This window comes from Aphanomyces astaci (genome assembly GCF_000520075.1).
Source record: "Aphanomyces astaci strain APO3 unplaced genomic scaffold supercont1.18, whole genome shotgun sequence".
NCBI classification, from domain to species: Eukaryota; Oomycota; class Saprolegniomycetes; order Saprolegniales; family Verrucalvaceae; genus Aphanomyces; species Aphanomyces astaci.
Window position 1 is genome coordinate 499,819 of NW_009798281.1, and position 23,367 is coordinate 523,185.

The window sequence follows — 23,367 nt, forward strand, 5'->3', positions numbered from 1 at the left end:
CAACGATCCAAATATCGAAACCTAGAGGGTACGTTCGTTATACGTGCATAGTACTTACTTACTATTTGGATGTTTGGTTATTGTGCTTTCCAGTGAAATTTCGTGTTGTGGCGTGGTTTCTCGTTGGAATTTAAATCGATTTGATTGGCTACCTCAGATGAGCTCAAAATTATTAGCCAATCAAAACCTTCTCAATGAAATTTAACCAATTCACCCCCTCCCCAAATTTGTATCAAATCGACAATATGGGAATAACTATTTTTTCCAACTTGTATATCGAGTATTATTTAATACCCTGCTAATAGTAGTACCCTTCAACACACACGAGCTTGGGCTCCTCACAATCCCACAGGGTTGGTCTGTCATGATGTAGTTATTAATATGTCATCACGACACAACCGAAACACGGTCAAAGACGATGTTAGGGTCGTCGATGCACTGGCCATGGCGGAACTCATGCCGCCGCCGGTCGCCCGACGCGCGACACGTGTACATGCCAGCGCCATGGGGGTACCCGCGGCACCACTGGCCATGGAACACCGCGTGTTGACATGTAAAGTAGCCCACGCCATGGGGCAGATCAGCCTCCCACATGCCCTCGTACACTTCAAAGTCGAGATCACCACCGTCATGAGTCGGACTCCACCGAAACACGCCGCGGCCGTGCCGACGGTTCTGGGCAAATGCGCCTTCATACACTGCGCCAGTGGCATACTCGACGCGTCCGTGGCCGTGAAACTGGCCTTTTACAAACAAACCCACATACACATTCGGTGACGACGACGGTGACGACAACGGTGACGACGATACAAACTCGAGGCGCCCCGATCCGTCCATTTGATTGCACACCCACATACCCACATACGTTTGCTGGCGCAGTGGGGACTCCAAAATGCCAAAGCCAGCTTGGACACTGCGTTCCAAACGGCCGCGGTAGACATTCCCGTTGCGAAAGGTCTTGATGCCGTCGCCAGTCAACGTCCCGTCGTCGCCGTTCCATGTCGATGCGCCCGCCGTGCCTTGCAATGTGTCGCCGTTTGCAAAGCGCTTTAGGCCGTGGGCGATGACGCCTTTGACCCATGTGCCTACGTGCAACAGCCGCCGCTCGTTCCGTCATGATAGGATGCAAGACAACCAAACATGACGTGGATGTACCTTCAAAGACATCCCCGCTGGATGCACAGAGAAAGATGCCGTCACCATGCATCTAATGAGGGAGGAGTCCATCAGGTGTTGTGTGTTCGGAAGATTATCGGAGGAGCAACATACCCGCCCGTTGTAGAACTCGCCAATGTACTTGTCGCCGTTCGTCCAAAGATATGTGCCGCGCCCGTGCCGCTTGTCCTTGTGATACATGCCTTCGTGGCGATCGTGGGTGACCGCAAAATCCCGCGTGCCAAAGCTATTGACACCCAATGACATCGTCTCGCATGACGATCGTAGGATATGTACCCGTGGAAGCGATCGTAAGACCACTGACCGTCCAGGACATCGCCATGAGACGTGCGAAACACACCCTTGCCATGGCGCTGTCGTGATTCAATATGGATTTCGCCCACGTAGACACTCGCGTCGTCGTACTTGAGGGTGTACACTTGGAGCTTCACCTTCTGGCATGTGAGCACACGAGAGCACTGCTTCTTCGTCTTTTTGGTGGACATCTCATGCGTCTTTGTTGAGCGCACATCCCCAAGCGACGGCGTTGTCGACGACGGCCGCCGCCTCGTTGCCATCCCCGTACAGAAAGTCTAAGCGAATGATGGTCGATTTATTCTATCCAATGAAAACGAAGGATTCAATCGTCCGGATAATGCGGAGAAGCATAATATAGTGTTGACTTTTTTCTGCTTTGAGGGCTACTACAGTACCACACCCAGTACATTGTTGAAAGCAAAATGCAATTTCGTGGGGCAATACAGTACTAATACCGTAGAGATCAAGTACTACGTGGTACTACTGGTCACGCACTTCAACGATGACGTGTTATGGGTGGCATAACGTCGTGTTTCGTCGAGGTTATGCGATCTATCCACGGCTATAGCCTATTCGAGGTATAGTGTCTTGGTGTTTGCAATGTGCCAGAAGAACCCTGCGACGGGGGCAATGTCTTGAAACATCACCGTGTGAATACCAAGCGACCCGTAAGCGCAGGCTTCGCCGACGATGGCGCCTGCGCGGGTCACAGCGCCTGGTTCGATCAGAGTCGCCAGCGCCGCGCCGAGGGATGTGTATGCCAGAACGGTGAAGAAGCGGTGGAGACTCCGCCGCAAACACGCTGGCCATGCACGCACGGGTCGTCGACACATGTCGAGGCCCGACTCCACGATGAGAACGGCGGCGTTCGGGAGGATCGCGGAGCGAAAGGCGGTGTGAAAGATGAGCGACGCTACGATGGTCCGGTTGCACTGGTATCGTGCGTACTTTCGAAGTGACGATTTGGCCACGTCTTTCATCAAGGCTCCTAGAATAGTGCAAGCATCCCACTAGATGAGAACAACGACGATGGCGCCAACACTGCTACTGTATAGTTCACCTGCAATCCTAGGTGTGAAGCATTGCACGCTGATTTCTTCTAACACCCGCGTCACGGTTGTGTAGCTGATGGCCCGCCAAAACGACAAGGACCATGCTGAAAGCACAGTTGAGACAGAGTCTGGGATGGCGTACGGATTGGCGACCGCGACGACGCCTGCGCGGAGCAAGGTCAGCGTCAAAGATTCCTGGCTCAGATGGGCCATAAATGCCTTTCTGTCCACGAGGTAGTTCTTCCCGTACAGAAGGTTTGCGAACTGCAACTTCATCTTGCGCGCCAGCGCGGCACGCACGAGAGCACTCGACACCACGTCTCCAGGCGGCAGCGTCGCCATTTTGATCAAGGTGATGTTGGTATCCGGATGATTTGCCACAACTCCACTGGCAGTAAGCTGACTGCTGTGGTACTACTGTACTAGTATTGTGGACTCGTCCAATCGAATCTCGCCGCCGAATCGAATCACGAATCGACGCTATTGGTTAATCCAAATTTAAATGGATTTGATTGGCTCTTAACACAGAAAGCACAAGTATAGTCAGCCAATCAGAACTTCCAGCGTGTTTTAATATTGACTACCGGTAGAAAACCAGGCGAATTTCTGAATTATATATTAATAGCGAATTCACAATACTACACCCAAGGAACACTGATTGGCAATAAATATGTTACAACTCATTTGTCCATCACCCCCAAATTTCTCCAATACTAGTACCAGTAATACTTTTTTACTGTTAATCCGTCCGATGTTTTTTTCTATATATTTAATACTGTAGTATTAATACGGTAGTTCCATACCTATACGTACACGTACAGTATCAGGATGCTTCAAGATACTTTTTGTTGTCACCTAATTGACAGTGAGTCACTGGTAATTTACTACTGTACCATGGTGTATGATGGGCAGTTGAGATCAGGTGGGAAGCAAATTTGTTTCGAAAATATATCATTGTCATCCAAGCAATTTCTACAGTAGTTTTATCAGAGGAGAGAGTAGTCGTGCAATTGGACAATAATTCAAAAACGGTCAAACTATGTTGAAACTCTGGTAATTAACGGTTTGAACTTCTTGATACGATCATGGTTGAAATGTTAAAAGGTTGGTATTGTGAATTCGCTATAAACTTCCAAAATTCGCCTGGTTTGTCGAATCAATATTATTGAATCACGTCGGAGTTCTGATTGGTTGAACATACTTATCCTTTCTGCAAGAGCCAATCAAATCCACTCAAAAATGGATTAGTTAATAGCGTCGATTCGTGATTCGATTCAGCAGCGAGATTCGATACGACGGGGTCTGGAAATTCGTATCGAATCCACAATACTTCCAAGTGCATAACAGAAATGGTTGCGCTTCGGGGGATGGACGAACAAGTTCGAAGATAGTGGACGACTTTGCTGGTACTTACAGTTAATGCAACAGATACATAAATGCAACGAACAAATGCACTATTTTAATAGTGCGTATTATTAAAATAATACGTAAACTATTAATAGTAGTACTAATATAAAAAGATTTTCCACCATCACTCCGTTTCATCAAATCTGATACTAGTAATGTGACTTTTGATTTGACAAGGCAGTTGATTCATTTTCAAATGAACTCTCATCATGTTTGCAAGTGCACCAGTACCAATGACGCAATTCGGCAACAATAAAAAACCATCCTGAAGCATATCGAGCCTTCAAATGTCAAGTCCTGCGACTCCACGCCCCACCAATGCCATCGTGTTGTCGTGGAACGATTTTCTCTGCCCTGTCGAGTGGCTCCAGCGAAACGTCCCCCCGACCTCCACAACACACTCGTGCCTACTCCAGCTGGACCAGCGCATTATTCAGCTGCTCCTCCACGCGAGCACCATCGGACTCGTCTTTGTCCTGTGCGAAAGCGGTGCGTCGTTCATCGAAGGGCTATGCGCAGCTTACTTGCCTGGCTGCGCATAGTTGTTCTCGCCCCCCCAGCACCAAGCGCTGATTCAGCTAATCTGCGCCGCCACGACCCTCACGTCAGCATGGCACGGACAAATCCTTCAGATGATCTGCATCCAACGATTGCACGTGAGTGCCTCGTATGGGTTGGTGACTGTGGGGGGCGACGAGTTGCGAGGGGGTTGCTTGGTGTTGGCGAAGAATGCGCCTGTGGTGTTGCCCAAGGTGCTGCGCGTGGTGAAGACAACGGACTTGACTGGCGGCATGCCATGGATCCTCCATAGTCTCGTGGGCGTGGGGAGACAGCTGGGGTCCCTGTTCAACACGGCAGCATTGTGGACTTGTCCGTTGAAGTTATGATTGCATTTATACTCGTCTCTAGAGTACACAAGAATTGTAAGCAGGGTCAACTTCAAAGGACCGTTTCGAGGATACGATAAATAAAAATATATATATAGATAATATTTTCGAAATTAATTCAAAAATATTAATGAAATCTAATTTTATTTTAAGCTCGAAATATCTCGGAGGCTTCACACGCATGGAAATGATGTCGCTAACGTTAGGGGGCAATCTAGATGTTCGTGTAAAGAAGTTCCAGAGTTGATTTGAATCTGACATTACTCTCTTTCTTGGAGTTCTCCTACTGTTGTTGCAACAACAGTAACCTACAACCTGCAAATATATTATTGGTATTTGAAAATACGCCTGCTACATGCCTCGAGGTATTGCGCTCCTCACACCATGACAGTGTGGTAGCGGATGCCGTTCTGATCCAATCTGGACCGCACGTGGGCTTTGTACAGATTGCCAGCTGCGATATCGTCCACAGCCGACGCCACACTAGTCACCACTCGCCACTCGTTCCAGTGCCCCTTGTCCAGCTCCACCACCACGTCAAACACAGCCTCGTCTGCAGTCCCCCCTTTCTGCAGTCGATCTCCGCCGTCCAAAGTACTCGACACCCTGTCACGCACTCCCTCGACCAGGCCCTTGTCTTGGACCAACTGGCGCAGGCCGCCATAAGCCATCGACGCTACAATGCGCACCCCGCGCTGTTTGCACGTCCGCGCGGCGTCGATGTCGCTGCCCGACCGCCCAAGTTCGTCCACCACCAGCACCTGTGGCCTGTGGTTCCGCACGACGTCGGCCATCACAGCCCCCTGTACCTCCAGCGACGGCACCATGACCCGCCGTGCTAGGCCCACGCTAGGGTGTGGCACGTCTCCATCCCCTAAGGATTCAACAGAAATGGACAATGTTTGTGAGGTGTATGTATTGCATTCGCAACAGGTACAGATGATATGGTTGGGGGGGGTGATATTGCATTGGATTGGATTTCTCACCGGCAATGTCGTTGGTCGTGTCCACGATACACACGTGGCGTGTCTCTGAAACCACTCGAGCCACGTCTCGGAGGATGGTGGTCTTGCCGCTGCCGGATTCGCCGAGAAACAAAATGTTCAAGTCGGTCGACAGCAACAGATCCAGCAACAATGTCGACGCGCCGTACACGTGCTGACCCACTTGCATGGTGACGCCCACAATCTCGTGGTGGCGGTTGCGGAGGCCACTGATGCGATGCAACTGCTTGTCCACCCCCCTCGCGCGGTTAGCCGGGCCCTCCAACCCGCCGACCTTGGCCACGATCGCCTCCAATTCGGCAGCGGACACTTCCCTGGACGGATCCTCCGACAGCATCACGCGGGTGCCGCCTTGGTTCCACGCCCACGGCCGCCGGCCCACGTCCAGCACAATGCTCGACAGCGCAGTGGTCATGGCTCGCAGAGGCCGCACGAGGTCCGTCGGCAGCAGGGACAAGAGGGGCTCCAACTCTTGGTGGGTAATAAGGTCCGGAAACTGAAACACGTTGAACGGATGGGTGGTCATCAATAGCTCAAACGACACTAATTTGTGGCGGTTGGCGGTATCCATGGCTAGGATTCGCTGGTCAGTCTTGAATCTGGCGGCAGACCGAAGGCGGGTGTCCGAGGCAGTTTGCACGGCGCACCACGACATGATGGCCAATTCATCGGCAACATGAGTCGTGTATCGATCGAGAAGGCGCACGACGTCGTACGCAGCACATTCGACGGGCGATGGCTTCTTTCGTGTTTGTTGTGCCAAGTCAGAGTTTGTGGAAGGGTGCAACGAGCCTCCTGGTAGCGTGTCCAGCATCGTGTCCAATCCCATGTCCAAACGCCCAGTTTGGAACTCCATGTACAGTTGCATGTCAAATGAGCCTAGAACGTGGACATTTGGGAGAATGGCGTGGATGGCGTGCAAGTTAAAGCATACTTTGGTGATGGCGGGGCTGTGCAGCACAGGTCCCAGCAGTTGCATCACGGTGGCCGCGCCAATTGCAACACAATCGACGACATACGTGGCAGTCTGGGTGGCCAGCCCAACCAAGTGCAATGTCGACGGGGCCCCTTTCCAGTCGATGGCGATCATAGCTTTGCCGCCAACTTGGAACGCTGTGTCTGATGCCAGCAATTGGGTCAGTTGGTGCACCGTGTTGGCAACAATAACCTTTTCGCCAGTGACGAGGAGTTTGCAAGTCGGCGTGGATGAAGTAGGACGCTCCGTGGACGATGATGGCAAGGCTTGCGACAAGGGCAACGTAGGTTTCACCAAGGGGGCAACTGTCTTGGAGGCACTTGGGTTGGGATGTTGTTGATTGGCTGTGGTGTTGGGATGTTGTTTGTTCAAGAAAAATACCCGTCGACGTTGGTCGTCTAGGGTGTATATGAGCCGGGGGTCTAGCTTCATCCTATCGACGATGCATTCCACGAGAGCACTGGTGGAAACCCCTGGGATCGGACTGACTTTGGTCCGCCCAATAATATCTGCGACGTGGTACGGGTTCCCCTTGTTCGTGGCTAGCCATCGGAGGGCGCTGAACGTAAACTTGTCTGCCTCCATCTGCACAAAGTCTTGGGATGGATTGACGGGAAGCACTTCAGACATCGGTTGGTGATTTGATGGCGTCGAGGCTCGATCACCGCCATCAACTTGGCTACCATCATCGACGTAGTCCTCGTCGTCATCGCTGTCATGGTTCCGATTCGAATCTCCAACACTTTCCTTGTCAGATGCCAAGTCGTCGCTCGAGTAGTCGCTGCTATTGCTGCTGCTACTGATACTGGCATTGTCGTCCGCCGCCAGTGGCTTCTCCTGGACACTGCTGTTCAGTCCACGCAACACATAGTCAAGTCCGCGCATCGCATACTCGACAATCAAGTCGACATCGTCCAATGTGATGGCATGTCCAGGGAACGCCGGCAGCACTTGGCCGTGTGCAATCAGCACGAGGCTGCATCCGTTGGCAAATGTCGACGTCACGCTGTGGCTGTAATGGTCCAAGTCGATGGTACCCACACTCAAGTCGGTGCTAGCGAGGGCCAGCGCTACTACATGCAGCACCGTCACGACGTTGTCGCCGTCGCCGTTCACGTTGCCTCTGTAGAGCCACACCAGCCAACTCCCATCCACTCCGTCTCCTTGCACAATCTGCTCCAACCTCGTCCCAGTCAACTCATGCACGGTCTTTCGAGTCCAAGGTTCGGGTGGTGGTTGTTGCTGTTGTGACGAGGTTACTTCCACGCTTTCCGAATCGCTTTCCGAATCGCTTCTTCCCCTGCTGGAACTGTCGTCAGTGGTTAATCGAGCCATCCCGGGGGGTGAAGACGGCGGTTTGCCGCGGTCGAGCGGCAGTAGTCTCTCGGATGTGTCCATGGTAACACTCCAAATATCGTTGGGCCACGACGACGTCTGATGTGTCGCAGCTGGGATCGGTGTCACATCACGCAGCGCGCTAGGCAGGGAGGAGCCAGTCACACTAGTTATGTCCTTGTCTTCCGGATACCGGGGAGTGTCGGGGCTCGCCTCGCTGGCCCCGTCGGCGCCCCCTTCGTCCGCCACGTGCGCATACTGCATGTCTGGATCGTGGGACGCTGGGGACTCTAGCGCTGTGGAGTTTGCCGCCTTGGTCAATACAAAGCTCGGCGCTGGAAACTTCACATACATTAACTGTCCATCCCGTGTCATGCCATCCACAATGCGCGAGATCAACGCCTCATGGGACACGCCACTGGGTCGGTTTTTAGCTTTGGCGATCTGGCCCTCAATATTGGACACGTGGTAACGCTCGAGCTTGACCAGTGCCTGAAGAGCGTACCCCGAAAACGTGGCAATGGCTTCGGCGACAAACTCGTCAGCTGCGGACGTCGACGGTGTCAAATGCACGGGGTACGGCGGCGGCGGTGACGTGGACGACGGGAGGGGAGGCGCCGCTATCACGTTTTGCGCCTGCTCGTCGGGACTGCAGTATGGCCGATCGAGGCGGCTAATGAGCACTTTTCCCCGTTCATCGACTTGGAGTTGCAGCTGGTGGTGGGCCGTCACGCCTTGGACCACGCGGTGGACGTACTGTGCGTGCGTCATGCCACGTGGAAGGCTGTCGATTTTTTCCTGGGTCTGCTTGGCGATCACGTCGACCCAATAGACGGGGTATTGCTCCAACACTTTGAGCACCTTGACCGTGAACATTTCCACGGCGGCGTGCACGGCGGCGGAAGCCGCCGCGTCGTCGCCGTTCAACGAGGGGGGGGGTACTTCAGGGGACACAACTTCGCCCGACAGACAACCGACAGGCGACAGCCGGACGAACGTGGGGCTCGTGGAGGCTGGGGTCGGCCATTGCGTGGGAAGAGGAGGAGAGGCGGTCGCAGTGGCCCGTTGGCCCCATATGCCGTCTAGGGTTTGCGCCGTGTCACTGGGGCGTTGACTGCCTCCTTGGTCAGAGTCCCAAGTTATGGACTCGTCACTCTTGTTTGTTCGCACAACCAACACTGGTGGCGATGATGGGGATGGTTTAGATGGGCTTGGTCCCATTGACGACGACGATGCTTGGGTTAGACGAGGCTTAGTCAAGACAAAGCAAGGAGTGGGGGACGCCTCGTACGTCAGTTGTTCGTGCTGTTGGACGCCCACTACAATGAGATCGACCAGCTCGTCGTGGGGCACGCCACGTGGACGGTTGGGGGCTTTGGCCGTCTGTCCAACAATGTTGGACACGTGGTAGCGTTCGATCTTGGTCAACGCTTTAAGCGCGTACGCTGTAAACGTGGTCACGGCTTCGGCTACAAACACGTCGACGGCTCGAGCCGTGGTGGGTCCTTTGAAGGGTAGTGGGGGTGCCACGTCATCGACGTGGTCGTACGGTCGATCAATGCGACGGATATACGCTTTGCCCCGATCGTCCACTGCGAGTTGCAACTCGTCGTGAGATGCCACGCCATGGACGACGCGGTCGACAAACTGCTCGTGTGTGATGCCACGTGGAAGGCTGACGTTGTCCTGGGTCCATTTCGCAAGCACATCGACCCAATAGACGGGGAGCTTGTCTAATAAACTGAGCGCCTTGGCCGTAAACAATTGCACTGCGTCCTGGACGAGGGCGGTCGCGGCGTCTTCGTCTTCGGGAGTAGCGTCGTCGTCGTCGCTGTCGGACGAATCAGGATCGTCGCTTGGAAACGACTTGCCAGATAACGCATTGGCAACGGCGCGACTCCGTTGGCCGTTTGGCCGGACGGGGGCCGTCGATGGGGCGCCGGCATGGAGCGAAGGCTGACCACCTTTTCCCCACACGCCGCCACCGTCGGGGGGTCGAGCTGCTTTGGCGGCTGCCCCTACGTTCACGAGTATGAATTACAAGTTGGCACAGCTGGGAGTGGGTAGGATGGGGCTTCCAACCTGGTAGGGATGACAACATCGTGGGCCTAGCTTGGACTGTTCCACTCGACGCCGCGTTTGGCTTGGCCAAGACAAAGTACGGATTCGGTGACGCTTCATACGTAAGCTGTTCGTGTTGTTTCATGCTTGTGACAATGCGCTCGACCAGCTCGTCGTGGGGCACGCTCAGTGGTCGGTTCGGAGCTTTGGCCGTGTGGTCCGTGATGTTGGCCACGTGATACCGGTCCACCTTGGCCAACGCTGCGAGAGCTTTGGAGGTGAACGTCGCGACGCTTTTCTTTACAAACACGTCTGGCGAGTCGTGTTGGGTGCAGAATGGCCGATTGACATGGCTGATGAGGGATTGACCACGATAGTCCACTTCCAATTGCAACAGTTTATGTGCCGCCACGCCTTGGACAATGCAATCCACAAACTGCGCATGAGTCATGCCACGGGGCCGGGTGTCGTCCTTGGTTTGGTTTGCAATCACGTTGACCCAATACGCATCGAGATTGTAATGTTCAAATTGATATAGGATCTTGTTCGTGAAGTTTCTCACCGCCTGCTGCGCGATCGCGGAGGTACTAGGGTCGTCCTTCGAAGCCGTGTGATGCCTCGACATTCGCCTTATGTCAATCGGGCAATAAGAATGGACTCGCCGATGTCGGAAACCGGAATTGGGGCCACCAAAATTATCCGTACAGCGTTGTTATCCGGATCCATTTATAGAGGAAGCCACCACACAAACATGCACTAACTCATTTAGTGACCACCTAATTATAGCCAGAATATTGGTTTATACAGTGTTCGACGAATGTCGGCGCCTTGTCAATCAAAACATGGTGGACGTTTTCAAGCTGACACGATTACTGTGACTATGACATTGCGCAGCATTGTTCGGGTACTGTCTACCAGTTCTGTAGTTATATATAGCGGACACTGACAGCATAACTCTGTGAGATATCAGTGCTTGAAGTGCAATATCGGACGAGGCGAGAGGCGAGCTCGTTTCGTTTGAGGAAAACAACACACCAAATACTACAGTACGTAGTACTGCAAATGGAATACTGTACATACCAGTACTAACGTTAGTACTGTACTACTGTCCTATTAATAGTACGTAGTACTGGAGTAATTCCCTGGGAGCAATAGCTCCATCATTTCCCTTCAAAATAACCAGTAACGTTAGCCCGGTAACCTGGACTCCTTGTGTCACTATTCCTACGGTTACGTTACATCACCAGATATCGCTACAACCACTGAAATGCACATAACCCCTAACGTTAGCTGGAATGTGTTGTTTTGGTTTACATTGAGTTAGTTGCCCTTAGGGGTTAGTTCCAAATTCTAGTAGTACTTACTGTTAGTACTACAGAGTCGTTCGAACTTGACGTTGTTGGGGGGGCTCGCTTGTCAGTTAGTACACTACTTACTGTACACCGTAGTACGGCACAAGTTGGTGTCTGAGTGAAACTGTGTGTGTTGGAGCTAACAAAGGCCCTTTATCCTTAGCGAACGATGTTGCGACGTTCAACATCGTTCGAGTGCTTGTAGCGCATGTGGACTAACAGTAATAACTATGTGGAGCATAATTCAAAGCACGGTATATATATATATATATCTGCATTAAAAGAATCGTAGGTGGTTTTTCACCACCCCCTTCGTTGTCCAGTGCTTGTCGATGTGTTGGATAAAGTCGTCGCGAACTAACTTGGCCTTGGCATGCAGTTGTTGGTTAGCTTCTTTCCGAATGACCACGCCTTCAACAACCCCGTCGTAGAATTGCGACTTTGTCTCGAGCAACGTTTTCAATTGCTCCATGGAGCTGTACGTGCCTGTAAATACGGTGGGGACCATGTGGATCGACGTCTCGTCCAGAGCTTGTTGTAGCCGCTCGACGCTCCAAAAACACTCGAGCTCTCGGTCGTACATGTCGAACGCCAGGAAATAGCTGGGCAAGTTCGTGTACGCAATCGAATGCTGCGCGTACAGCCACTCGCCGTACAAAACGTAGCGGCCAGGGGGCGACAGGAGCTCGCACAGCTCAAACTGGTGCACTTGAATCCACACATCCAGGCCTTTGAACTGCGGCGCCGTCTCGCTCGTGGTATAATGCGATCGATTCTGCGCCACGACTTGAAAATCGGGCGAGAGGAACAAGCCGAGGTTGGCACCGTCGACCTTTTCTTGGCACACGATGGGCGTCCGCAGAAACGCGGACGCGTCCAACGGATCGAATACCAAATCGTCGCGGGAGATGCCGGCAGTCGGCAGCAAGTGCTTGGTGCGGGGGAACTTCATCAACACATGGTGCCCTTCGTCGTGGGGCGTCGAGGGGGCTGGAACACTAGGCGAACTCGATCCAAGTTCGTTTGAAACGCTCACAGGCGGCAACACCACCGACACTTGAATCTTGCCGAGGCTGTCCATGGCGAGTTGGGCCGCGTATTTCTGCAGATGGGCTACAACTATGTCCACGTCGCCCAACACCCCAAACGTACGGGCCATGCCGGCCGCAGCAAGCATCGGGTCGACTTCGATGGCGTGGGCATGCCACAAATCCCGCCATGATTTGGCAAGCGACCAATTGAACCAGTGGGTTAGTGTCCACGAACTAAAAGACAACGAGGATGTGTACGTCACGGCTAGCGACACTATATGGGAGGTGTCTACACAGGCACTTCGTCGCTGCACGAGTCGCGTGAGGGAACCGGAGGACGGGAACGACGCCTCGGCACTGCAGCAAATGTCGCGGCCTTCCTCCAGGGCGAGCCGGACACAAGCTTGCATATGGGGACCGATGTGGATGTTAGTCACATCCAACACTGGTTGGCTTGCGTAAAACCCTTTGACCACGTCTTTCAGTGGCAATGAAGGTGCCGTTTGAGTTTGACAAAACGCGGCCACAAGCGCCGAGATCTTAAATGTTGGCACGCCGTTGTATTGCGGTCCATGCAAGTGTTTGGCCTGGAGCTGCGTCACGATCACATCCACGCAACGACCAAACACATCGATCGACACACTCGAGTTGGCCACTTTGGCTCGGACGCTGTGCAACGTGGCAAGCCCCAGCAACGCCCGTTCGTCCGGGTTGGAACTGCTCCACCATGCCTCGACAGCACTGGGACTGCCATTGTCGTAAACGGTCAGGGCCGTTTTGTGAACAAACACAAGGTCCACTTCCAGGGGGGGCGCGTCGGGGAATGTCCACCGGGCCTTGAGCAGCGGACAGCGACTGCTGCCACTCTCGTACACGTCCGTGAGCCCCTCTCGGCGCATCGTGGCAGCCACGCGAGCCACCGCCTCGACGGCCGACTCGTCGTCGTCCAGCGCTACCAACACATCTAAGTCGGTGGCTCGGTGGAGCGCAAACGACCCGAACGGACGAACATCCTCTGCTCGAGTCCACATAGCAATGTCCGTCAAAACAGAGTGAACGCGCTGTGAAAAGTCCAAAGTGGGCACCCGATCAAGGTTCTTGAGCCACTGGAGGACCGTATACGGTTTGCCCAAGTACATCGATTTCGCATCCACGATTTCAATGGCCAACGCCGTTTTTCGGGCGCTCCACGTGCCAGCCCACGCGTACATTGCCGCCAAAATCTCGTCGTCGTCTTCGTACACGACGACGCGCTCCAGCGCCGCTGACGATTCCAACCACGACGTGAGGATGTCCAGCTTGAACGCAATATTCTCTTTGGTCCGAGCCGCCACTTGACTGTCCTGCGTCTGCCCCGCCACGTCGGCGATCAAATGGTCAGGTTTCCCCACGACCGCGTCAGGAGACACGCCGTAGATTCCGAGGACGTCGCGGATATTGGCTTCTAGAGACGTGTGGCGTGCGGTGAGCACGACTCCGCGGGCGGCCGTCGCGCCGAGAACGCGCTTGAGCTCGCCGAGCGCGGGCAGCGGTACCAGTTTTTGCGTCGGGTGGAGGCTCAGGGGAGACTTGAACCAGTCGTTGCCGACGGTGGATGCTTCTTGGGGGGTGAGGGCTTGCATGCCGTGGCGTCTTGGGGGCGGCCGAATCAAAGTCAAATCAAAATCAAACACGAACAAGCTCGTCACGGTGGGCGGCAACGACAACGTTGATCCACGAATACATGAAGACGATGCGATCTCGCCACATTGCACCACTTCCGCCAACGAAGTCAACCGACGGTGGAGGTCCGAGAAGAACCCCACGACCCCCGAGAGGGGGATGGGAAACGGCAGCGGGATGGCGTGCGTCGAGGCCAGGAGATGGTGGCTCGCCTTGGCCGAGGAGCCAGGCGCGACGGACACTGTCACATGAGGGGGGGATCCGTCGTTGTCCCACACCCCACCGCCGACGCTGGGCGAGGTCACGACCACCGCCTGGACGAACGCGTTGGCGGCAGCGGCGGACGCTTCGAACGACACGGTTGCCCCCACATGCAGCGTTTTGAGCATGGCTTCGCTTGGCTGGTAGGCGATGGTAACGTGGTCCATGATCATGTTGGCGTGAAGGGGGGCGACGTGTGTTTTCAGTCGTTTCTTGGACTGGTCGTCCAAAAAGACGGCGGCATACGTGACCGACGGCAGCTTCAACGACGACATTATTGGTGGCAGCAGTCCCTGAACCGGCAGTTTTGTGACGCAAATGTGATCGACATCTCCAACGGGCTCGAGCTGTTTGTTGTAGTCGAGCGGGATGTCATGCACAGACCGGCGCACACACGCGGCGGCGTTGTGGGAAGCGTCCAATTCCCACACATGCACCTTATACCCCGCTGCGCGTCCGTCGGCTACGTAGGCATGTACATGACGAGCGTCCATATTGGTATTGTCCACGACAACAACATCGACAGTGGACTTCATCGCGTCTTGAACTTCATGTTGGCACTGAGCATGCGCCAGTGGTAACTTTGACTTGTCAAACTTGTAGCCCCCGGACTGGTCGAAACATGAATCTGCGCTGCAAACGCGGACGCTCCAGCCGTTGGCAGCACAGAGTGCCGCAATGGACCGACTAGTGGTAGACTTACCGCTGCCTGGTACCCCTCGAAGGATCACCATCGAACGGGGAGAAAGCGGGGGAAGGCTTTCACGGGTAGTAGTTGCAACTTGATCCTGTCGCAATACCAGCGTGGGCACAAGTCGAACGTAAAACCCATCGGGGTCTAGGAGCCCGCCCGTCGCGCAGAGGTCGATCTCGGTCACCGCCTGCGACCCGAGCATCTGGTGGCTGGTGTACGTGATCGATGGAATCGACTTGTTCATTTCCCGCGTTAGCTTGCACAGCGTAACATGGGCTTCAAACGGATCGCGGTTGCCGACCGTGGAAATGCCAGCCAATTGCACGCGACGTCGCAGCAGGCCCGCAACTTGCGTTAGCGCCGGACACAACACTTGGGCATGCACGACACGGTTCGAAAACGTCGACACGCCACTCAACGTCAGGCTGGACGATGCAAACGTGGCTTCGATCAGCCCTTGGGCTTCGAGCAACAAGCGATGGGCGATCGCCATCTCTTGGACATTTTTCAGTCGAAGCATGACGAGTGTGCAATGGAGCTTTGTGACAGGAATGAAGGCGGACGGGTGGAGGCGAAGACGGGGGTCGATGGTCATTAGTTCGTGTTGACTGGCAGCGCACGCGTCAACGACGGCAGGATTGGTGATGCGAATGCAAAAAAACGCGTTGGGGCGGTCCGAGTTGGGGTAAAACGGGGAAAAGTAGGGGGCGAGTTCCGGGGGACGATATACCCCCCCGGAGGTACTCGTGGATCCGGACAGGGGGGAGGCTGAATCAAACGACACCGGTGGGGCGCCCCCACTCGACCCAAACACCCGATCCAACCGACAGCGCTTGTCCCACACAATGTTCCCTTTCCACTTAAAGTACTGGATGCGATGTTTCGGTATGGCCGTTTCCGTGTGCGATAGCGTTGACAGGTCCCCCCAATTGAATGACGTGATCGGGCGCTCCATGATGCCGAGGAATCGATCCAAGTACCCCACGACCACCTCGTGCTGGTTGATCTGGTCGTCCCACATGATCCGATGGATCACATCCGTGGCCGTGCGCATGCTGTTCCCCTTGTGTGCCGTTTCTGTCGGAGATAGTGGGGCCTCTGTGGACTTTATCTGTTTCTTGGGGACTAACGGGTGCCTTGGCCGTTGTTTCAGGGGGTGCGGGGGTTTGGGTTTCTGTGGGGAGGTGCCAGCGTTTTCGTCGTTTGACAGGGCCACTTCCTTGTGGTCTTGCAAATGTTCGGTGGCGGCTTCGATCATGCTAAATAGACACACTTGGCCGTACGCCAACGAACCAGAGGCGGCAGTGCACATGATGTCCCGAAGGACGGCTTCGCTCCCTGTGAATTTGCTCGAGATGTACGGGAATGACACGGTGGGACATTGCTGGTCCTCCGGATACATTATACTGAGGGTAAACTCGAAGGTAATCGAGTCTTTCAACGTGACCAGGACCTGGAGTTGCTGCAATTGCTTGAGGATCGTGTAGTGGACCGCGTCTGAGCCGTAGATAGCTTGGAGGGCTTCGAGTTCATCGTTTTGAGCTGGAGCTGACATGGTGGTTTGTTGCGCGTTGGATGTTAAAGCAAGCACGGAAGTTGGGGAATGAGCTTTAGGTTCACGAAGAGGTGTACTCATGGCTGGCTGCACCTTCATCAAAGTGGCAGCAAATTGCTCATATATTCCATTCACCCAAGCAATCGTTGTGAATGAAGGTTGAAGAGCCACGAGTGAAGTTGGATAGCATTGAAATAGTGTCATATCATTACACTATTTCAAATGGTTACCATTCGATTCATTGTATTAGTGTTACTAGCACAGATTATAAAACCCTTAGTTTTAATGTTTTAATAAAGATATCTTCGTCATTGTATTCATTGTCTCTATTTATTGTCGCTACCACCTATTTAAATATTGGCGCCAAGCGTTTAAATTCAGACATGACGTCAGTGCACCGGCAGTGTCGACTCGCAGACATCGAATGCACCAATGACAATCTTAGAGATGAAGACAACATGAGTGAATCCTTCCTCCGAGTCTGGTACCCTGGTCATGGCCCCGACTCGCTTTCCACGATTCCAGAAACCTCACGGGAGAGCCTTCCGTCACCTATCGTGGCGAAAGAAGGGTCGCCAGTGCCACCAACTGCTGCTCCGCAAGTTTCAGACCAACATGAGACTGAGCGACAGACGTGTCCATCCAAGGACGTGCTTCGAACTCCGACAAAAGGAACGGGAAGGAGCAGTCGGTCCTCGTTCCAACTCGACACCACGCCTGGTCATCGTCGCCGACGCCTTGATCGTGGTAAGGACGTTTCGGTCATCTATGATTCAGCAAAGCGATATTCTAGAGAACCCATCACCATTTCGCCCCCAGGTGTCTCACCCTCGTCGCTCTTCTCGCATCCAAGCGCATTTGGACGAAGCCACCGCGGTGCTGGACTTGATCCAGCGCGAAAAACTGCACATGTCCAACGTTGAGCTTCTCGCTCAATCATTCCGGGGCCAGATGCTGCAAGTGATGTCGAAGCAACGTTTGGAACTGAAGCAGCAGACGGAACTCCTTGACGCTGCGACCACTGCCGAAGCCAAGTACCACGAGTTCGCCAAGAACCAACTGGTCGACTTTGAGCAAGAGTTGGCCGAGCTAGAGGCAGATCACGATACTCAGATCCAGCTCCTTCAAGCGGAAATCCACTTGAAGGACCAGTTGCTTCGAGAGTGGGAAGACGCGCCGGTGGTGGTCGCCCCCAAGTGGCTCGATGCTGCATCTTGGGGGATGCTGGCCCTCACAGGCCTCTTCGCGTTCTCCCAAACGTGGCAATGTCTGTGGACGTCTGTCGTGACACAGGACGACGCCACCATGCAACACCTCGTTGCATCCGCAGTAGCCACCGCCATCGCCAAAGTCCCTGATCAAACATGACAGCCGAATCTGCATAACTTCAATATTAGTATTATTGCATTGAAAGCACACCGCCCCACGCACTTGAATGTAGTGCGGGTGTGTACGAAGCAGCATACCACACAGAATTGCAACCAAGTGCCATGGATGTCATTTGGCAAAATACCCAGGATCCTGATGTAACTAGACTGGGAGACTAGGATCACCAACGTTGCCGCCATACGCAATGGAGAAAGATAATGCGACAGAATATGCTGGCGGCGGTGGAAGGGTAGATCGCTTGATTGCGCTGTACATACCGTAGTTATTAGAAGTACATACGCCAGGAACATCCTTAGAGCATATGCATCCCCACGGGTAGGTACGACTGTACACTGTAAACGCTATTTTACAGTTCTATCCGGATTATTTACAGGGTGCATGTCGTTGCTATTAATACTCCGGAGTACTTACTGTACGGTAGTACACCTAAGAGTATATAGTACGTAATATATCTAGAAGTCATATACTACTGTAGTATTGAAGTCGATACTGCATACATGTATCTCTTCTGCGCTTACATAGAGCCTCCATTCTACGAGGCGTTTCTGTATTTCGTACAAGGTCGCTTGCTTTCACGTAAAAAAGTCGTAATGTTGCTCAAATTCCTACTAGTACCTGTACAGTTTGGTCACACTTGTGGGGGGGGCCATATATCGGTAAATTAACGTTAGCGTGCATTGCGAGCTGCACGGTAAATGTCCTCGAGACTGTTGTCGAACGAGTCTTCAACATCCACTTTTTATGTATGTCGCGAGTGTTGAGAGCATCAGTTGTAGAGTCAGCCTCCAAATCGTGTTATCATCCACGACAACGAACTGAGGAAGGAACGGAGGATAAAGAGCAAGTAGAAATGCAAAGTGTGTCAGAACTGACATATATTGGATGTCTAACCAGTCGTCCTATTGAAGGCTAACGTGATGCGCTTTCCTGTAATACTCAAATGTGATCGCAGTATTGTTGAAAATGAAGTTAACTTATCACAACGCATCGAGCTCACAGTCAATGTAAAACCGCTGCGGCCACGAACACGCCAAAAAGCTTGCGATTTCGCCACAATTAGGGTCTGAGCAGTGCGTCTATCTATATAAATCTCGATTCATATTCAAGCCGAATGTTGTCTGCGCCAGCTTGCACAACCAGCTACCGTACTCACGACGGTAGACTTCGATGACAAATCCAAAAGTGTCTTCATTATGGTGCAAGTTATCTGTAAAGACTACAAAAAAATGCCTTGTCTTTCGACAGCTATTCCAACTTTGTATTGATATTTTTTAGGAAAATAAGTCGTAATAACGATAGAACGGTTCAAAATTTCGATTGGTGAAAAATTGATCGAGTAATACAATTTAAGGGTGTGTTCGGAGCGACTTTTGTGTCAGCGTTTTTGGAAAAGTAGCCAATCAAAATCGTTTCCATCGACTTTTGCAACAACCGCTCTGGACGACCTCCTTGAGGTCGTTTACAGCGACGTTTGGGATTGTGGCTATTTATTGGGCAAAAATATTAGAATAAATTGTTGGTTGCAAACCAAAATTTCGCAGGAGCACGCCCAAAGCACGCCCTTGTCGGATGCCGGTGGTTCGTCACTCCACTCCGGTGTGTACTGGTAGGTCCTCTACAGGAGAACTTTACCCATGTGAAGCACGACTGTGGTAAGTCATTTCCATGTCGAGGGTAGCTGCACACACAACACATCGAACGCTGCACACATGCCCCTCCCGCGCGACCTCCTAGTTGTACTGAACCCTAGGCTCTGTGTATTGTAAACTGATTTCAGGTTAGCTAGGCGTTGATCTTATGGGTTGCGCATGCCTAGAGTTAGTAGTGATAACTGCACGACTCCTTCGGGAAGGAGAAGGTCACACCGACGCACAAGGTTGAAACACATAGCATTGTCGGTCGGTTTGACCTTTACCGGTGCGCCATTAGCGTGGCAGTCTATATTTCCAAGCCGCCGACTTACGACTGACTTGCGTAGAAACATACAGTACAGTAGTTCTCATGCGCTATATCTACTCTACGTCGTTTCGCCACTCGCCGCCTGAACATTTGGCCACCACAGCCACTACGCGACAACAATTTTCTGCGCTCCGCTGTCAAAGAGCTGAAAATGGACAATGAAGTTTAGGACGCATCATTGGTTGATTTTTCTCTGTTATTAACCAATGTTAGTGAAGGCGTTTAAACTAAAACGTCTCCTCCTGAGAATGGCCGATCTGTAGTCTTTAGGGCCTGGTCGCTGAAGATTTTTGTTTATGTCTCTGCCTGAAAAGCATACTACTCTGGCGCATAATAGTTGTCGCCTCCAAACAACTTCATTAAAGTATTGAACTTGTCATTTGCACGTCTTGATTATTGTATTGACAGTCGACGACATCAACAAACAGTCTTTTTTGCATATTTCAGTCAATATAAACTCAATTAGTATGCTGTTTTGTATGTGCTGTCAGAATTCCACATGTGAATCACATTGAAAACCAATACCTTGTGAAAAACTTCGACTGAATTGTCTGAATGCATGTCATTTTTGCCCCACGCAATTCATAACCTATATAATTTTATATGCTAAATTGGTTATTAGATTAGAAAGGTTACTAACCTGTATCATCGGGTACTCTTTCAATTTATACCCTGTTAATGATAAACATAGTTGCCGCCATTACCATTGACGCCATTGCCATTTACGCCATTGCCATTTACGCCATTGCCACTGACGCCATTGCCTTTGACATTAATTGAATCCATAATGCATAGCCATTGTACAACTGCACACGATGGAGTTATCCATCGATGAATGCTTCGCGTTTGTCAAGGATGCCAGATCTCGCCACTTGACCAGAGAAGAGCGTTTGGACATCCTTCGGTTGCATGCCTGGTTTCGCAGCCAGGGCGCCGCTGCAGTCTCGCCTACAGTGGCAGAGGCACTTGGACGTAACCTTGGCGTTGTTAAGGACGTGTGGCGGGAGTACCTCATGAGCCGTACCGTTCGCGACACACAGCCTGCCTCCAACAAAACGACGCACAACACAGTGGTTCCTCGATCAAAACATGTCGTCGGGTTAGTTCAATCGTTTGTTCGGGACAGACGTGCCACTACCACTCTCACTACTGCCGTCGACGTTTTGATGTACCTCAAGGAAATCTTCGTCCTTGAGTTCGACGCTGACAACAAGAAACAGTTCAACGCGTCGCTTCGTGGAGTCCAACGGTTTCTTAAACACCAAGGATATCGATGTGGCAAACGAAAGACGTCGACCTATCACTTGTCAGCAAAGAATGTCCTTGCACGTGACAGTTATGTCCAACTCATGCAGCCACACGTCGCATCACCGACCCGACCCCACGTGGTCTACACTGACGAGTCGTATATCCACCATCACTACAAATGTCGCAACCAAGACCTGTACGACCCCTCTGATACGCTGGATACCCCTGCCAAGGAGAAACACAAAGGTCGTAGATACTGCTTCATTGCTGGGATTCTGGACTCTGCAACGTTGGACAGCAAGGTGCTAGCACTCGATATATTCACGGGTGGTACTACTGCATCAAAGGCACCAAAGGATTATCACGCCATGTTCAACCATACTTACTACGTCGACTGGTTTGCCAAGCTGCTCGACGAACTTAACCGGTGTGGTGCAACCAATACATTGATTATCATGGACAATGCGAAATATCACAAAGGCCGCCCTGCGGATACTCCGTCTGGTGGACAACGAAAAGAGAAGTTGTTAGCAGCATGTGCGACGTACGGGATCGACGCTGATGTGTCAGAATTGAAGTCTGTCATATGGGGCAAGTTGGCTACCCACGTCGCATTGCACGTGCAGCCAGTTGTGGTCAAAATGGCGAAGTCGCGTGGGCACACTGTTGTGTACACCCCTCCACATCATTCCAACTTGCAGCCAATTGAGACAGTGTGGGCGATCGTGAAAGGTGCTGTTGGACGTCAGTACACGGACATGACCAAGTTTCCAGAAGTTAAAACTCGCCTGGTTCACGCATTTGATTCCTTGACATCACATGCAATCAAGGGCTGCGTAAGGAAGGCAGAGGGATGTCTACAGAAGCTGTACGAACACATTGTGCAAGTTGATAACCTTGGGTCTGATGAGGAGGCATCTGAAGATAGTGAAAGTAGTGCCGGGGACAGTGACAATGAGTAGATTGTTCGCTCTACCTTGACCTTGCGTATAATCATGAAAATACATATATTCGTTTTCCCCGTGACAATGTTGAATATCGAACTCTTTAAATGCATACCTGCCCAAGTCGATACAAATTTCTTTGGGTCATTTGTTGGTGTCTCCAAATTTAAATATCGAAGGCGAAAATTATAATGCAATCAGGAGTATTTTATTAAATTACTTGTTCCTGGGAATTCACCATCGCTTCAAAGTTCACTTCTTCAGCCAGGCGATTGTTCAAGTGCATCAGCGCGCTCTCGTAGCTTGTTGCATCACACTCGACATGGAAGGACGAGTGATTTGCAATCGAGGCATCCTTCTTCATGTGGGGCAGTTTGTATTCATTGCTACCATTGATCTCAATGGACTTCTCCATCACCTTTTGAAGGGTGACGAAGGTCTTTGCCAGTGTTTCAGTGGGCAACTCAACAAACGATGTTTTTACAGCATCAATAAGCTCCTCGATTGAACGAGTACACTTTTGATACTGCAGGCTTTGAATAGAGTTAAAGAATCCTAAGTTGAGCACATTGAAGTCGGGGCTGTTCGGGGGCTGGTTCACGATTCCAATTCCACCAATTCCGGATGCAATTAACCGGTCCGTCGTTAAAGATTTGTGTGGACTGGCATTGTCTTGTTGAATCAACACGGCAGACTTGAGAGCTGCAGACGGAAACTTTGACTTTATAGCAGGAATTACTTGCTACCATCGTCGAATATACTTTTGCGTCGACGGATTGTGGGGAAACAACAATCGTTCCTTTCGGACGGTTTTTGCTGTTCCGTTTGGCTGGAACAGATTCCACAAAAGGCCAAAAGGCCAAACTCCAATTTTCCCGTCGAACATTTGCTTCCGGTGAAAGTCATAACGCGGGCGGACCACGGCCGCCAAAAACATCACTTTAGTAATGAAGTGTTTAGATTTGCAGAACCGGGCTGCCAGTTCCTCGTCCTCGTACACAAAGTATTTTCGTTTTACCTTCGTCAAATAGAACCATTTTTCGTCGATATGAACATAATCGTACATATTTTCAAAAA

The 23,367-nt window shown here is 52.0% G+C and overlaps 7 protein-coding genes across 7 annotated transcripts in view; 2 read left to right on the forward strand and 5 right to left on the reverse strand.

Annotated features, from left to right (window-relative positions):
* Positions 1 to 260: 260 nt before the first annotated feature.
* On the reverse strand, positions 261 to 1,747 carry H257_08310 (hypothetical protein). The gene is made up of 4 exons (XM_009834140.1): positions 1,453 to 1,747; positions 1,270 to 1,402; positions 1,156 to 1,207; positions 261 to 1,085 (listed from the first exon to the last, which is right to left on the reverse strand). The coding sequence occupies exons 1-4, from the start codon at positions 1,731 to 1,733 to the stop codon at positions 388 to 390; spliced, it is 1,164 nt and encodes a 387-aa protein (XP_009832442.1). The 5' UTR covers positions 1,734 to 1,747; the 3' UTR covers positions 261 to 387.
* Positions 1,748 to 1,984: 237 nt separating this feature from the next.
* H257_08311 (hypothetical protein) lies at positions 1,985 to 2,887 on the reverse strand. Its single transcript, XM_009834141.1, has 2 exons — positions 2,534 to 2,887; positions 1,985 to 2,461 (listed from the first exon to the last, which is right to left on the reverse strand). Exons 1-2 carry the CDS (start codon positions 2,865 to 2,867, stop codon positions 2,043 to 2,045), a joined length of 753 nt encoding a protein of 250 aa, XP_009832443.1. The 5' UTR covers positions 2,868 to 2,887; the 3' UTR covers positions 1,985 to 2,042.
* A 1,332-nt stretch (positions 2,888 to 4,219) lies between these two features.
* Positions 4,220 to 4,819, forward strand: H257_08312 (hypothetical protein; the record flags this gene model as incomplete). The annotated part of the gene is made up of 2 exons (XM_009834142.1): positions 4,220 to 4,405; positions 4,475 to 4,819. The coding sequence occupies 2 exons, from the start codon at positions 4,220 to 4,222 to the stop codon at positions 4,817 to 4,819; spliced, it is 531 nt and encodes a 176-aa protein (XP_009832444.1).
* Positions 4,820 to 5,127: 308 nt separating this feature from the next.
* Positions 5,128 to 10,858, reverse strand: H257_08313 (hypothetical protein). The gene is made up of 3 exons (XM_009834143.1): positions 10,217 to 10,858; positions 5,806 to 10,152; positions 5,128 to 5,693 (listed from the first exon to the last, which is right to left on the reverse strand). The coding sequence occupies exons 1-3, from the start codon at positions 10,818 to 10,820 to the stop codon at positions 5,197 to 5,199; spliced, it is 5,448 nt and encodes a 1,815-aa protein (XP_009832445.1). The 5' UTR covers positions 10,821 to 10,858; the 3' UTR covers positions 5,128 to 5,196.
* A 922-nt stretch (positions 10,859 to 11,780) lies between these two features.
* H257_08314 (hypothetical protein) lies at positions 11,781 to 16,890 on the reverse strand. Its single transcript, XM_009834144.1, has one exon. It carries the CDS (start codon positions 16,847 to 16,849, stop codon positions 11,825 to 11,827), a length of 5,025 nt encoding a protein of 1,674 aa, XP_009832446.1. The 5' UTR covers positions 16,850 to 16,890; the 3' UTR covers positions 11,781 to 11,824.
* Positions 16,891 to 17,144: 254 nt separating this feature from the next.
* Positions 17,145 to 18,163, forward strand: H257_08315 (hypothetical protein). Its single transcript, XM_009834145.1, has 2 exons — positions 17,145 to 17,497; positions 17,570 to 18,163. The coding sequence occupies exons 1-2, from the start codon at positions 17,246 to 17,248 to the stop codon at positions 18,116 to 18,118; spliced, it is 801 nt and encodes a 266-aa protein (XP_009832447.1). The 5' UTR covers positions 17,145 to 17,245; the 3' UTR covers positions 18,119 to 18,163.
* A 4,338-nt stretch (positions 18,164 to 22,501) lies between these two features.
* The window catches only part of H257_08316 (hypothetical protein), a gene marked incomplete at both ends in the record, with an annotated part of 1,556 nt that continues 690 nt past the window's right edge, over positions 22,502 to 23,367 (reverse strand). Inside the window, 2 exons of the mRNA XM_009834146.1 lie at positions 22,502 to 22,676; positions 23,052 to 23,308. Coding sequence (XP_009832448.1) covers positions 22,502 to 22,676; positions 23,052 to 23,308 — 432 coding nt within the window. The remainder of the gene's footprint in view (positions 22,677 to 23,051; positions 23,309 to 23,367) is intronic.

Coding starts and splice junctions, on each gene's coding strand:
- H257_08315 (XM_009834145.1), top strand. CDS start 17,246: ATGGCCCCGACTCGCTTTCCACGATTCCAGAAACCTCACGGGAGAGCC. Junction 17,498..17,569: donor TCGCCGACGCCTTGATCGTG/GTAAGGACGTTT, acceptor TTTCGCCCCCAG/GTGTCTCACCCTCGTCGCTC.
- H257_08313 (XM_009834143.1), bottom strand. CDS start 10,820: ATGTCGAGGCATCACACGGCTTCGAAGGACGACCCTAGTACCTCCGCG. Junction 10,153..10,216: donor GATGTTGTCATCCCTACCAG/GTTGGAAGCCCC, acceptor TCGTGAACGTAG/GGGCAGCCGCCAAAGCAGCT. Junction 5,694..5,805: donor CACGACCAACGACATTGCCG/GTGAGAAATCCA, acceptor TTGAATCCTTAG/GGGATGGAGACGTGCCACAC.
- H257_08311 (XM_009834141.1), bottom strand. CDS start 2,867: ATGGCGACGCTGCCGCCTGGAGACGTGGTGTCGAGTGCTCTCGTGCGT. Junction 2,462..2,533: donor CTTCACACCTAGGATTGCAG/GTGAACTATACA, acceptor GCACTATTCTAG/GAGCCTTGATGAAAGACGTG.
- H257_08314 (XM_009834144.1), bottom strand. CDS start 16,849: ATGAAGGTGCAGCCAGCCATGAGTACACCTCTTCGTGAACCTAAAGCT.
- H257_08310 (XM_009834140.1), bottom strand. CDS start 1,733: ATGGCAACGAGGCGGCGGCCGTCGTCGACAACGCCGTCGCTTGGGGAT. Junction 1,403..1,452: donor TCTTACGATCGCTTCCACGG/GTACATATCCTA, acceptor GGGTGTCAATAG/CTTTGGCACGCGGGATTTTG. Junction 1,086..1,155: donor CAGCGGGGATGTCTTTGAAG/GTACATCCACGT, acceptor TGTTGCACGTAG/GCACATGGGTCAAAGGCGTC.